The 15,958-nt window shown below is 44.0% G+C and overlaps 1 protein-coding gene across 1 annotated transcript in view; it reads right to left on the bottom strand.

Moving 5' to 3' along the window:
• The window catches only part of GRP (gastrin releasing peptide), a 35,497-nt gene extending 26,216 nt beyond the window's left edge, over window positions 1-9,281 (bottom strand). Inside the window, exons 1-2 of the mRNA XM_069242258.1 lie at window positions 8,891-9,281; window positions 5,230-5,477 (exon numbers count right to left, since the gene is read on the bottom strand). Of these exons, the coding sequence (XP_069098359.1) occupies window positions 5,230-5,477; window positions 8,891-9,056 (414 nt within the window). The 5' untranslated portion in view covers window positions 9,057-9,281. The remainder of the gene's footprint in view (window positions 1-5,229; window positions 5,478-8,890) is intronic.
• Between the last annotated feature and the right edge of the window lie 6,677 nt (window positions 9,282-15,958).

Below are 15,958 nucleotides of genomic sequence, written 5' to 3'. Positions count from 1 at the left end.
ACTGTGGTCCAAGCCTCAGCCCTCTCAATTTCAGTCTGAGGCAACCAACCAGATCTACAGTCTCCCTGACACCACATTTAAGGCCTGAAAGACATCCTACACATGGCAGAATTAAATTGGGCCTCCTTCCAAGCCAGCACTGGGTGCATAATTTACCATGGGACTAGAAATGACAACCCAGGCCCCCTCCTACGAAAGTAACCCCCTCAGCTGAACAAGGTCATTTCACAATCCAGGAGATTGCCAGACTGGAATCAATCAATTTAAATTAGAAGAAAATCAGAGGGCAATCCTTCTCCATCTTCACTTCCAGGACCTGCAACAACACCCCCATCAACATCAGATCTGCCCCAATCCTTCTGCAATTCAGAAAAGAGCTGTGGACCCGCCACTTAAGAAAATACTATGTCACTTCATGTTTCACCTCACCATCCACAATTTTAATTCCTGATTGCAAGCGATTATGTATTGTTTCATCCACAATCTTCATGCTTCATTGTAAGTGATCCTGTATGGTACTCAAGGTCTTCTACTCTTGTATAGCAATTTGGGGCAAATTGTTTGGAAATACGTGCAGGCGGACCGGCCGTAGAAACTGCACCACCACGGAAGCTGCAGGTCTAATGCAGGGAATTGGTTGTTGAATAAAGAACATCTCGGAAGACAGATTTGGAAAAAAATCGTATATAATGAGGCATTTTCAACCCCTACTAAAGGATTGCTGAACTACTGTGTTGAATTGCCTGCCCCATGAATAAGGACGTTTTCAGAAATGCATTGGGCTATTTAAAAGGATGATTACTTTCACCTGGGTTTGTTTCCCATAACAAATGTGCACCAGAATGTCGAGTGCAGCTCTGCTTTTGGGGCAAATTGTTTGGAAAAGATAGATAGATAGATAGATAGATAGATAGATAGATAGATAGATAGATAGATAGTTTCACTGAAATAAAACAATGGTTACAGGGACGTTATAGCTAGGTTCTGTAGTTACTCATACAAAACCATAGAAATTCAGCAGTTATAGTTAGAATTATTGCAAGTAACAATAACTTATGCCCTAAGGTAACTATAACCCGCGCCCTGGACATGCACAGTTTTCTCTTCATTAATTTGACTGCTAATGCTTCATTTATATATTTTATAATTGTATAGATGTTCCCATGAGTGCTGTAATATCTGAGGTAATTAGCAGTGCATGGTGAGGGCATGAGTTATAGTTAACTTAGGGGACGACTTGTAGTTACTTAAAATAAACCTAACTATAACTGCTGAACTTCTAAGGTTTTGTACAAGTAAATTCAGAACCTAACTATATTGTCCCTGTAATCATTGTTACATTGGGGAACAAGTTGTGAAGATCAGTCAAACAGCACCAAAGATATAGGCAAATCAAAAAGCGCTTTTCCTATGGAAACACGGTTCTAGCTATAGCTACATTTCAACCCTTGGGCTGATTAGTTGTCTTTGCTGAAGCAGTGGTCTAGCAGTAATCTGGCAGTGAACAGAGTTTTCACCAGACGTTAGAGCCTATTAAAAGGTGTCCACTATCACACTAATATACAAATAATGAGGTTTCTTTCTTTAGTTTTACAGCCCCCTAATGCATGCTATTGCAAAAGTCTGTTTCTGACCTTGGCTTAAAACTTTCCATTGCCCCCCTTAGATACAGCCTACTCTGAGCCATGTGCATATTCTCATTAATCTCTATTATTGCTGCAAATTGTCCGCACCCCTTTCAAAGGTCAAACCTGTCCTCCTTTGAAAGTCAAACCCTGCAGTGTTGCAATATTTGATTTCCTCAAAATCAGGTACTAATTCCACCAAACATCTGCATGAACCATGCATATACCCCCAGCCCCCCAAATAATAAACCCCATGAAGTAAATGAAGGGGATTACCTCCTTTAGTGCACAAAACTAATCCCAACCACCCACAATAGCCTTGGATTCGAGAGTAGCCTGCTGCTTGGAATAAAGTGCATTGATGCCTCATTGGGTATAGAAAGAGCTATATAAAAATATTTACAATCCAATACATAGACAACTCAAGCCTGAATGACATTCACTTTTCTAATGGACATGGTATTGGGGCCCCCAAAGTAGTCAGTAGCAGCAATTAAACTCTGTTCAATGGTTGCAGGTATGAGGGGTGCATACTAACTGGAACAGACCTCCGTGAACAGACTATGATGCTTTTAGAACATCCTGCCATTTAAGGGGGAAATTACCAGATTTAAACAGGGGAGACAGAGGAGACACAATGAAACGCAGAGGCTGAGGACCTGTACCAACTATTAGAAGCTCTCTGGCTGGGAATCCACTGTTTTCAGCAAAGACTCTTAACTTTTTAGATAACTTATTTTATGCTATAATAGTTTGAAAATACTTTACTTCGCTATAATATATTGATTCAGTTCTAAAACAGGCATGAAAAGCTTTTTTTAAACTGTGATAATATTTTAGTTGAGAGTTGGTTATTGTGAGCTTTAATCTCTTCAGAACGGGAAATTCCATGTGGAACTACATCCAATATAAACTGGACTACACAGTTATTTCCCATTCTGTGGGAGTTACCTCCTGATAGGTGTATATAGGTGCAGGGGTACCCGCCGCAAACATCAATTCCAACCCAACTAGTATCTATGTATCTATTTTTGTCCAACGTGTAAATGGGAACCATAATTGGTTTCAATTCAGAAAACATCAGCTACTAAATAAAAGATAAGTATGAGTTTGCAAATCCCACATCCATATCAAAAAAATCAGGATTTTCAGATTTTTCCAGCCACAAATTAAAATTTCCATTTCAAAAAAACAATCCGCGAATATGGAGGATATTTTGTGGTCAAAAAGGGTGACTAGAGGACTGTAGGAGGACGGCAATGGCAAATGCTTGAAACAGCTGTAAATGTCAATCTTTGTGGCTATTCTGGCCATAAAAACAACTAAATGTGCTCCTAAGAAATGTTGTTTAGAGGGGCAGAAAGGGCTTAGAACACAACCAAATTTCAAGGGTTGTAATTAGAGACTTTCTCTAATTTCCAGGTAGAGAAAAAAATTAAAACTTTGCTTATTCTGATTCAGATGGCTCCAATGACTTTATAAGTGGATTCTCCACTGTCCTCTGTAGACAATGGTAAAGTATAGTGGAGGAGGAGTATGTATGAAAATGTTTTTTGTGTGTAATTGTGGGAGTTTTTGTGAATCTCCTTAATTTCAGGAGTCTGCACAAATTGAAGGCAAAAGACAACAGTGGATTGTAGATCAATCTATTCAGCTGGAGCTGAACCGTTGAATATCAAACCCAAGAATATCGACACACGAGAATATTGTGGACAGAATATTGAAGGACGAAATATTGAAAGGTAAGTTCAAAGAAGGAAGTTTAGATTTGCAATTTCTAACTTAATATTTAGGTACCGTGAAAATATATATACTTACCTTTTGATATTTGGATTCAATAGTTTGCCTTCAATATTTGTATGCCTAGATATTTTTGATTAACTATTCAGGCTGCACACCATCAGCTAGGTCTAAATAAAATTAATATACACTGTGCTGCCTCCATCATCTAACTGATAAGGTGCTGCTTCCCCCATCAAAAGGATGCAAAACCTACCAACAAATGCACCCTCAAGACCCCATCATTTCATTTAGCCATCTCTGGGAGGCTTTCTGCTCTTGTTTAAGGAGCAAGGCTACAGAATGCCCCCCCCCCCCCCCCCCCCGATTAGACCTCTGGCTAGAAAACCCATTTTCTGAATGTTAAGAGTGGTATTAAATATTCCCATGTGGTTTAAATTCCACTCCAATCGACCAAGGAACTCTCCTTTGAAATGCACCTAGAAACCTGCCCGCAAATAGTCTATTATATAAATGCCATCAACTCAGCTCAACCCAAGATTTCTCACATTTTTAAAAACAAATGGTGAATCTGTCTTAAAATCGTACCAGAATCCAGAAAATAATGATATTCATGTAGATTTTCAAAACATGTAGTATCATATTCTAATTTATAATCTTATTTATAGCAAATTAAGCAATGATAAATGGCCTGAAAAGCGTTATACTACGTCTTGTCACTAAGATGCCCCGCAAATTATTTTGAAACAATTAAAGTTTAGGTCAAATAACAGAGCAGTATAAAAATAAAATATTTGCCAGCAACTTGTGCATCAAGAGCTTGGTTTTGTTATGACAGTGAACACATGAAACCAGTGACTATTTTTTTTTCAGAGAGGGATTTTTAATTCAAGTCTAGACGTAATGAATGTATGAACTGTTGAGACACTTGTATTATTTAATGTGAATGTTCTAAATGAGTTTGCAACCTGAACTGTGTCACAAACAGGAACAAGAATTGTCAAAGTCAAGAGGTCTCGCCTTTTGGACCTGTTTTCCCAAGGGCTGTGCAGAATCGGGGTCAATAAAGGAGCAATGATGTGTATGCGTGCATGCGCGTGTACCCATCATGATGATACGGCAGGCCAACGTGTAGGTCTGGACATTCGCCATGATGAGACAACCATTTTTTTTTTATTTACCGTTCCAAGATGTTGGACTTCACTTGGAGTGGTACATTAACAAAAATAATTTAAATGTGCACAACTGCACTCACAAAACTGAGTGACTGCAGCACGTGGCAGCTGACTGCCGAAGAGGAAAGCAAGTACATGAGAGCGAGAGGAAAGCTAACCGTGACCCATAAGCCTGCTGTGAGATTCGGGGTTTGTCTAATGTATCACTTTCTCAAATGGACAGCTAAAAGCCGCGTGTAGGAGAGTCCTATGTGGTAAGGGTAGCCCCTTCACATATAATAGCGTGCTGTTGCAGCCTTGCTGGTTCACAACACTTTAAGTAAAATATGTCACTGGATTCCACTTCAGTGAAGCTCAGTTTTATCAATCTCATGTTGACTCACCCCACCAAAATTCAAAACCTTGAGAAGTGTAATTAAGTATGTGTTAATCCACCGAGCTCTTTTAACCCTTAGATATAAAATCAATGAGTGTGTCCTGCACCCAGAGCTTGATAAACATAGTATATCACAATTACAAGATGGCACACAGCACATTTCGATCATTGGAAGGGGTCTACAACTTGAATATTACGTGATGTGTTAAAGCATGAAACCGTTAATATTTTTTTTTTAAAAGTGTGATATAGTTCATTCATTCATGCTCAGTTTCAGGTTTTTATTCATTCATACACCCCAGCCCTACTATACCTCTTTGATGCTGCCGTCTTCCAGCTCCCAGGACTTCCTGCTGTTCACAGGAAGTTCCGCCCTCCAGGGCTGGCCGCCTCTGTTCTCGCTCACTTCCAATAACCGCTGCAAGTTCTTCAGGGTATCCTCCCACTGCAAATACCTCTCCAGCTGCTTGTGACTTTCTGGGAAGTCTGAGAAAGGCGTCTTCTCTGCCCCCTCGTAGCCGTAGGGAAACTCCCCGGTGCTCTTTTTACCCATTAAGTGCCCTGCAAGGAAAGTTAAAGTGAGGTGAAAAGACAACATGTGTGAACTGAGTGAGTTGCGCTGGCGCTCTGAAAAACAAGTATATCAGCGCCTGGATATCCTCACGGGTGGCAAGCAGCGCTCTACAGATCCACATTAAGTTACATCTGCAAGAAAATAACCAGGTTAATATTCATAACTAACATTGAAGAACTTGCAATTGATCCGTTTCGAGTGGCTTCTACTTGATCCAGTGATAATTATGGGCTTATGAATACTGGATTATATGGAGAAAATCAAGAGGGATTCTGCTGGAAAAATAAGAATGCCAACTGAAACTCATATACACAGTAGATGCAATGTAGCGCTCAGAAGTATCCTAAAATAACACAACGCTGTACAAAACTCACAAACAGTCTGAACAGAACTCTGGGACGAACTAAAAAGTTCTGCATAGCAATTAAGAAGAGGGCTGCAAAAATATATATGTCAAAAACTGAATTTGGTAAAAACCATTTGTAACTGATCATCTGAGATTAAAGAAGCTCAGTAGTGTGGTGATTGGAAAATGGGGAGGGGGGCATCTTCACTAAAATGTTGTGTAAAAGTTACCCCCATCCCGATAATACCACAAATCTCCCTCAAGCACAGAACTTAAGGGGGGTCCCTGGTTTTTGCTGCAAAGGTTTGGCTCAGCCACAGAGGCCTCTGGAGGTGTGGAGAGGGGGGCGTAGTCAGTCACACTCGCCGACACTCTTAGCGGCGTAACGAAACTTATTGGGGGTGGGGGCTGCAAAGTACCTGGAGGGGGCTCCTTCCCCTCTGACCCCGGTCAGGGGCCTGCCGCCCGTGCAGTGTACTGTGCTGAGGGGGCCCCGGGAGGTCTCCACCCTACCCCCAAACCGCGGGGTTCTGCAAGGGCCTTTGTTACGCCACTGGCCACACTCCGTGCATGGACACAGCGCTGCTGCATCACGTCGGTGCTGTGTTTCAGCACCACGGACAGAAGCAGTGTTGCGGACAGGGCTGTGTGAGCGGCGGCAGCAAAAACAGCTCATCCCAAATGATCAGTCAATCACAGCGCATAACAAACAGCCTGCTACGCAGAATCGCAAAGACCCAGGAGAGGTATATTTCGTATTTGTTTATTTATACACACAGAACCTCCGATTTCCCTCCACACTGTCTGCAGTATCCACCTTGTGACGGGCTACCCTGTGGGCGTGCAGATGGACGGCCCTCCAGAAACAGGGTTTTTTAGGGGTGTTTTTAGCGGCTGAAACACTCCTCGTCCACTAAGAACCCGGTCGTTTTTCTGGTCTTCTCTTGTTACTTGGCGCCTCCTTGTGGTGGTGGCCTAATGCCTGAAAAAACTGAACCCAACCTATGACGCATGCACGGTAGTGCATTAGCTGGTATCCGGTGAGTTAATGCTTCTCTCCGTGAAGCGCTTGTAGGATGCTGCAGGTTGCCCTTCTGTGTAGACAGGTCTTCCCCCTGTTTTTCTGCAGAGGGCCTGCTTTCGTCACCACCTGGTCTGAATATCCACAATAGTGCCTCAGTGCGTTGAACGCTTCCCGCTGAGGAATGAGAATCTCTACCGCTCACGACCGCGAAACCCGACTAAGCCGACTTGGTCCTCTGTCCTTGCGAGGTCATTAAATTGAAAACACTGAAGCTGAGAATAGAAGCACCTGCTCTATATAGCGCTTAGAAGTCGCAGGGGAGTTACATGAAGTGCTAGATATATTTTAAAGACCGGGGTATCTGGAAATTGGCGGTAGTATAGTATCCACACCAATTAAAACAGGTCTGCGTTTGGAAAGTTGCTCCTCGGGTGTCAGCGACGATATAGTTCCTGGACTTATAGGAGCGAGGTAGGAAATGTCGTCACATATCCTTAACAGTAGTCCATCAAACAAAGGGACGTTCTATAGCTTTTATTGTTGGCGATGCACAATTAGGCAACGAGACCTAGACATGTTGTTTTTTTAATTCTGGGTGGCTCTTTGAAATCTCTGGACCAGAACCCCTATAAGCTGAAGTACCCTGGTTGCTTCTAGATATTTAACTCTGTGAGAATTCAATAAAACATAATAACTCGATCCAATGAGATAGCACGTAGTTAGCTACAAAACTTTAAAGCGGCCATTATCGGTAAGCAACTAAACGATGTTCATTCTATGAACCTCACATGGGTGAAAGTCTGAGTTGGGATTGACGACATTTAAAGAATGTGCAGTTGTGTTGGTAAGGACAAAGCCCACTGGGCTATCTTACCGTGTAATAGATCACACTGAGTGGATTTAGTTATCTGCAAAAAACGAGTCGTCTCGGAAAAAAAGCATACATTAATGGTCGCAATGCCTGAAAAATGCTGAAATCTGTGAATGTGACATGAGGTGTTTCATTGGGAGATATAAACAGCCCAGAAACCAACGAATAGTAATCACCCTTTTTTAATATAAACTACAGGGCGATAGCTCTTTAAACAGGACGTTTATTGCATCAGATTTCACGCACTGTAAACGAATTCAGAATTTTGTACTAGTGGCTTTGTACCCTTAAATTAGCACGGCGAATAGTGCAAACTATTAATTTCAGGTTATGCAAATAGCAATCTTGCACTTTAGGGTGAGTGCAGGTTGCATTCTGTAGTGGCTGGTCGGGGAAAATGCGGGTTAAATTTGTCTTTTCGTTGGTGCAAAATCGCTCGGTTGCCAGTCCAGTGCACGTGACTTGACCCTAATCTTTTATTCACTGTTATTGTTCTTGCATCTCTGTAATGCACACCACTCCTCGTAACACGCTTTCATTCGTTTTCTTCTACTTTATAAACGATGCAGGATAACATAAATTGCATCACGACTCAAATATGCACTGTTTACTGGACAATATTACATCGGCATTTGCATTAAAATACCCCTAAAACTAAATTCCATTAAATGCAAACACCATCTCTATTAAATCAGCCAGCGCAATTGTAATTTTTAACTTTTCGTTCACAGCAAAATGATAGTGCAAAATTGTTCGTCCACTAACACAAAAGTGACCAGTCACGAGGGCAAAGCGAGTGACCTGTTAACTGGCGAAATGGGCCGCCTGTAGTTAGATGAAAATCTATGTATAAGGCTCCCAAAGTTTTTACACATCTAGAAAAAACTAAAACGTGAAGTGTTAGTACTGTATGGTGAGACAAGCGCGCTGAAAACAACAAAACGAACAAAAATAACCAGTTACAGATTGTAAACACAAGTACTAGGAATAACGTAGGGAGGTTAACCAATAACTTGATACAGTGCACAGACGTCTGAATCTGAAAAAAAAAAACAAGTTACTTTAGTTTGAAAGGATGAAGGGTGCGAAGTAGCGAGGCGAATGAGCGATGGGGGTCAGACAGAAGAGTGAGAGCAGTGGGATGCAGCCTGCCACTTACCCACTGCCCAATGGCTGCCTCTGGGGTAGATCTTGGACAGGGTGGCCCCCTCCGGGGGCTGAGGCGCAGGCGCCGCCCTGCTGCCGGGCACGCGGCAGAGGAGCAGCGCGAGGAGGAGCGCGGAGAGCAGAGTGCGCGAGCCGCGCGAGAGCTGCGCGCTTGACATGGCCAGGGCCGGCTCCGGAGCAAGGCGCGGTGCGGCTGATGCAGAAGTGCAGCTGAGGCTTCCCGCTCTCAGACGGAGCTCCGCGGGGCGGGAGGGTACAGGCGGGCTCGGAGAGGGGCGCGGCTCTCCTCGTGCTCAGCGGCTGGCTGTCGAGTCTTCTGCTCCTCTGGTGGAAGAGCCTTTATACAGGCGCTGGGCTGCGCGCGGGTCCCGCCTGATGACAGGCTGCATCCTCTTGACGTCTCTGCACACAGGGTGCGCGTGTCAGACCCTGCCAGGAGATGTGACCTAGCACCCAGGGGCACACCTCCCCACTTCCTGCTGTGAAGAGATGACAGATAACACACACACACCCCCCCCCCCCCCACAACACACAAATATAAACATCATATGTGACGCAGTCAGATGCAAGATAAGCCTATATTCAGCAAGCTTTCAGCAACTGCTCGTTAAACTGTACGCCAGCATCGTCACTGTTTACCAGTCACGTCGCAGCACTATATTCAGGAAATTTGCCAATGGACAAGAGTGTTTGTCAGATGCTAACGACAGGGTTCCATTAAATTTCTCATTAGCATATGCGGAACATTCCTCTAAACGTAAGGAGAACGTTTCCAGGTAAAACTGACTTCCTAAGGGCTCGAGTGCAGACAGCGAGTATATTGTACATATGCTCCATTTTATCCAACCCTGTATTAAGTGTACAGCGTACCTCGATATTTCAGTGGGGCTGAAGAGTTGGCTCTGAGATGGAGTGGGTACCCACGGTGCACAACTCTTTTAAGAAAATGGCATTTGCCCTCTCTACCTGGATTTGTGTGGCTGGCGGTGGTGACAGCACGGTTTTAGTAGAAGGAGCAGGTTCTTTACCTATCTGTTTTTGGAGGAGATGCCTACCTCTTCCCCCTGTTAAAAAACGTTATGATGGTCCCTTTACATTAGGTATTTCTCTTGCATATTTGTGAAAGGTATAGGCTCACAGTATCTATGGGACAGGATGAACAGGTAGCCTGTCTGCTTGTTTTGCTGCATGCTTCACGGAATCCATTTTGGGTTCCGTTCGTGGGTGTATGTCAGAACAAAATGACTGAGGGCCTTGGGTGGGGCAAATTTTAACTTGGAGACGTGCACTGTAAAAAAAAGTTCCCTTTACCAGAGTTTCTCCTGTTCCCCGTGACAGAATCTTCCCAGTTCCACTCTGTCATCCTACCTCACCTGTATCAAAAAGGATTTGCCATGGCTGTATGCGCCCAATTCCCATGCAAAAATGAACCGGTTGGAACAAACTCATGAAGGGCTCTTGTCGAACACCAACTTAGCATGCTTTGATCATGTACAGATCACGAAAGAGACATGAAGGACTTTACTGGTGACTGGAGTGGCATTAAAGTTTGCAGTATGTACCAGAGCGGATTGCTCTGCCCTGATAAGTACTGGGCAGTTTGCCATTGTCAGTGTTCCGTGAGCTTTCATTATTTACAGAAGAGTTACACATTAGTGAAGTTGAGAAGATTGGATTGCCTCAGGGTCAGGATCTGCTGACTGATGGCATCTTACCAAGCTGACGACTGAGCCTGGGTGCAGATTCCTGCTTGAAGTGCCACTGGTCTGCTTTGAAGGAAGAGTATTAATACCTCCTTCAGAAAGGAGTGCTGAAGTGTGCCCTGCACGGGGGAGCCAGACTAGAAGAAGACCCCATCAGCCCAGCTAACTGGAGAGTGTCCTGGCTTTGTAGAAAGCACAAGCATCTTCACTATTTTCACAACCTGGGGCCCAGAGGAAAGGTGAGTCCTGCAGAGACTTGAAGTGAGCCTCCTTTGAATATGAGCCATCCAGAGGGCCCCTATTTGTATCTATGGCCCTAGCTGGGCCTCAGGGATTATCTTGGTGCACTTTCTGGGTCTGGCGAGTATCATAGACACAGCGACCTGAACTCTGCAAACCTGGTCAAAATCCGTGGGATAATCTGGACAGTTGTTCCAGTTGAAGTTCCAGCTCACGAAGTTCTTTGTTACCTGCCACCCAAGTCTTGTGGGCTGTGCACACAAATCTATATGGAAAAAGTTACCATCAATAATTTCTAAGATAAACACCTCTGAACCTAAAATCACAACCAGCATTGAAAAACCTTAATAATTCTCAGCAGCTCTCGAGATATAATTAACGTTAAACCCTTTAAGAACTGAGATTGTGGTGTTCAAGCGCCGTATCACCTTTATTCCCCAACTAGGGTGGACTCTGGCAGGGAGCCACGCTATTCCCCTTGAGGCCCTGCCTCTTTGTGTGCCAAGAATCAGTGCTCCACTGCGGTTGGGTTCTTATGGCGTGCTAGGTGGAAGTCTTTTTTAAGGCCTAGCAAGACACCAGCAAGGACATACAGGAGGCTAGTGTCAGCTCAAGGCCTTGATGTAGTGTCCAATGCCCCACTAAGTCAGCCACACTGTCGCAGTCTCCTTTCAAGCAGCCGTAACAGTTATGTGACCGCCATGCCACACTGAAGTAACAGTCCTGGGCTTTCAGGTGAATAGCAGGGTTTTATTTTAGATTTACTTCTAATCACAAATGGAGCCCACGTCTAGCCTGCCTTGCTAAAGGAGGCAGCACGGGGCACAAAACCAAACAATAACAACCACATGGAATCATTACACAGCATGAGAGAGTGCAAGCTCAGTGTCTACTTACATCAACATACAGAAAAGTACACATGCCTGGTGCATGAACAGTTCAAACATACATGAGTGGTACAACACCTTCCCCTTTTTGGAAAAACAAAGTAGAACGTAAAGAGACAGAAAATATATAAAAACATCTTAAGTTATATACTAACCCTGAAATCTTGATGGCATGGCAACATTGCGTGAAATTCTGTAATTATTGGCAGAATCCAAGGAACTTTAACAGGCATTTATTTGATTAGTGTATCTGAAGCATTTCCTGTATTGAGCTCAATCTGTGCATTTACCAAACCATCATCCAAACCAGCATCATCATAATGACATGAGTCCCTGGACACAACATTATCCTCTTCATGTCTATTAAGTAAATGTGTATTATATTTCCCACCAAGAACTATAATCTGAGGAGTTATGTTTATCACAGTCTCTGACTGCTTGAATTTTGACCACTTGTTCAGGTGTAATCCTAACCATATCTCTTCTACTCCACCAACCTCTGCTATCCATCAGTACAGAGCCCTTTGATAACTCCTGAATGCATACTAGTTTCGGAAACTTTAATTCACCTTTTCCGACTCTAGTGCAGTGCTTAATTTGAGCCAGTGGTTTCCAGTGCGGGGCACCAGCACTTACTTTTGAGGGCTGGCACTTATTTTTCTGCCTCAGGGATTTACTGCAGACAAAAGACACATACTGGAAAGACTGAGGAAGAGAAAAACGAAAAAGCACCCCAAAGGGAGAAAGCAGAAAGCTGCGAGAGTGAGATGAAGGGCAGGAAGTGACTGTAAATGGACCAACGAAGCCCAAGATGGCTTCAGGATTACGCTGCTCAGTATTCTGTGCTTGCACATTTACGTGCAATAGCCACGTGTTTCGGAGGTGAGCTTTGGGTTCCGCACGTTTTTATTTAAAAATTAAGCACTGCTCTAGTGGGACTGTTAACTAGAACCCAACTGCCCACATTTAATCCTATTTCCTTGACATGGTGCTTCCTATCAAAACCTTCTTTCACATGAGTCTGCAACACTTCAGCTCTAGCCGCTATGGGTGGCAAGCGTTTATGATCAGGCACCTTTCTTTTGCTTATCTGTCTCACCTAATCAGGGCAAACTGAAGACCCTCAAGACTTTTTTTGTAGCATCATAAATGGACACACATCTGTTGTACTTTGAGGTGTTACCAAGTATGACCACATTTTTTTTTAGAAATGTTTCAACGTCAAAACCCATGGTCATCGCCGTCTGCACGCCTTCGTTTAAAAACGTATTCATGCATTCCACCACCATTTGAAGAAGGTGAGTAGAGAGCACCTTTGAGTTGTGTAACGTGGAAGCCGTTAACGAAGGCCTTCATGAGTGCTGATGTAAAATGAATGCTATTGTCAGTAAACATTTCTTTAGGTGTACCTTCAATATTGATTTAAAAAAAAAAAGTTGGCAATGAAATCAGTTTTAGGTACTGCAGTAGTACTGAAGTACACCCATTTTTAGAAATAATCCTCCAGTACCATCATGTACCTCTTGTTAATAGGCAAACGGTCAAATGGAGCAGCGAAGTCAAGTGCCACTTTCTGCCATGCTTTTTCTGGTAAAGAAATCTTCTGAATTGGGGATTCATGTAATTTCTGATGCTTGTCAGACACTAAATACCTAGTACAATCATTACAAACATGGAAACTTGAGTTTACATAGCAGGCCACTAGCAGTATTGTTTGAGATTTTTACAGGTGCTGCTAACCCCTAAATGACCACTGTGTGCTTTCTTAATAAGAACAATCCTGAAAGAAACTTTGGAACATATATACTCCTTCAACCACAGATAGCTCCCTTGAAACCTCAACAAAAGGTCTTCAAGAACCCTCTACATTTCTCAATTTTGGCCAACCATCAATCATGAATTTGAAAAAAAACTGTAACAGTCCATCTTGTTTGGAAGCCTCTAACCGTTGTTCTGCGTGATTGTTCCTTTGTTCCCAAGTATGTCTTCCACCAGAGCAATTACACATTCACTCTCTTGAATAGTAGCCGTACACTCATCCCCGACAGTTAACCTTGAGAGGCAGTCAGCCCTGATGTTTTTCTCTCCGGGTATGTATTTAACAGTAAAGTTGTACACTTGCAACTTGGATTGCAGTCTGACTAAACGTGAAGATGCTCAACCTGAACCCTTACCATTAATCAGGTGTAATAATGGTTTGTGATCGGTGAAAAGATAAAAGTGAGAGCCCCAAATAAATGTCTTAGGGCATCAGTAGGAGTTTAGCTGTCCCACTTTGGGACCACCAAACTTAAGGGGGAGGACATCACTGCCATGGCATCCCCCCAGCTCTATTACAATGTTCCAGCCGGTCTGACCGGAGGGAACATTGCAGTAGAGCATTCCCGAGAGTCAGACCGTCAGGAACAGTGCTACGAGACAGCACTTGGGTCCCTCGGAATGCGCACTGTCTGAAATGCATGGCCCCCAGCACACCCTCACCTCCAGCCTTTCCATGCTGGTCAGACCGTCATGGAAAGGTTGGTGATGAGGGGACTTGTAATCAGCCAGACGGTGCCGAGTTCAGCGCAGTGCTGGCTGAGTATAACTCAGACCACCGTCATGCCAACGGGAACCATGTTACTGGCGGGGATGGTGGTCCCCTGGTGGGTCCGCCCAACAGGGTTGTAATTTGGTGGTCAGACCGCCTGGAGTGTGGCGTTCTGACCGTCAATGGACCGCCACACTCATAATGAGGCCCTTAACCCTTTTTACAGCCCAGCAGCAGGCCAATGCCTTCCCCTCAGTGGTACTATAATGTGATTCACCATTATTGAAGAGCGAGAGGCAAATGCAAAAGTGTGTTCCTTATCATGAGGCGTTTGTGAAAAAACAGCCCCTATTCCAATCTGACTAGCATCAACTATCATGGCTGACTTTCTGCCATCAAAAAACGTAGTTAAAGCTGGAGCTGATATAATGAGATTCTTGACCTTCTGAAAGGTGTCTTGAATTGAATCTGACCAGATATACTTCACTCCTTTCTTAAGCAGCTTACTCAATGGTTGCATTTATTATGCATAACCCTGCACAAAGCATGAATAGTATAGCCATATTTGCGGAGGTCCGACCGTCACCGCGAAGCTGGCAGTTCTTGGACTACCAGTCTTTGCATCACTGGCCATCTACATAGCCTTTTCCACCTACTGTATGCAGAGCCCTTCACCTGAGTGAGGGTGGGTCGGAGTATTTCTCCCTCTTTCCGGGTGAAGAGGGGCACGCGGCAGGGGTGTCCCCTATCCCCCCTGCTTTTTGTCCTAGCCATGGAGCCACTAGCTCAGAAACAGCAACAACAGGGTAGAGAGTGTCGGATTTCCCTAGAGGGAACCCTTCATACTGCCTTCTTGTATGCAGATGATATGCTGATTTACATTTGTGATGTCAGGAATGACATAGCTGCTATAACTGAAGTCCTATCTGAATTCAAAGCAGAATCAGGGCTGGGAGTAAACTGGTCTAAATCATGCTGTATCCCCTTCATCCATAGTGTCCTCCGCAGCGGTTGCAGGTGGATTTGCAAGAGGCCCGATGGGAACCTACTTCCTTCTGCTATTTAGGAATACACATTTATCATATCGTCCAAAACTTGCTGGATGGTAATCTTATGAGGGCTATTACTGCTGTACGCTCAGATGGCTTTCTGGAGCATGTGCCCTCTTACAGTTCAGGGTAGAATTGCACTGTCCAAAATTGATATATTCCCACACTTGTACTTCTTTCATAACCTCCCATTGCTTGTCCCTAGGAGAGTCTTCTGCGTGTTTTATGCTGCGCTAGACACATTTCTTTGGACCAAGGGTAGGTGTAGGGTAGAATTGCACAAACTGCAATTCCCAATTGAGAAAGGAGGGCTGGGCACCACCAGAGATGCACAGCATATGGTCCAAGAAACCTTTCTTCCGTTTGCTGTGCAACCCCCACGATGTAATACACTCTTGACAGTAGCCCACGCCAGCTACAAGTGAGGCGTCAAACTTATGCCCCACTTCCACAGTACTCCCCAGAAATTCGACTGTCGGTTCTGAGAGCTGCTAGTCCAAAGGGGTTTGCTCTGCTGAGAGGCAGCAGTAATTAGCACAGTGGGAGCTCTATTCCAAGATAAGGTACTAGAATCCTTCGACTGATTGAACAATGGTGGCGGTACACCTGGAGACCACTTCTTGGCACATGCTAGATTTTGTGCCATATTAC

The sequence above is a fragment of the Pleurodeles waltl genome, chromosome 1_1 (genome assembly GCF_031143425.1).
Source record: "Pleurodeles waltl isolate 20211129_DDA chromosome 1_1, aPleWal1.hap1.20221129, whole genome shotgun sequence".
NCBI classification, from domain to species: domain Eukaryota; kingdom Metazoa; phylum Chordata; class Amphibia; order Caudata; family Salamandridae; genus Pleurodeles; species Pleurodeles waltl.
The sequence above is the reverse complement of the archived record's forward strand: the minus strand, read 5'-3'. Positions and strand labels throughout refer to the sequence as shown.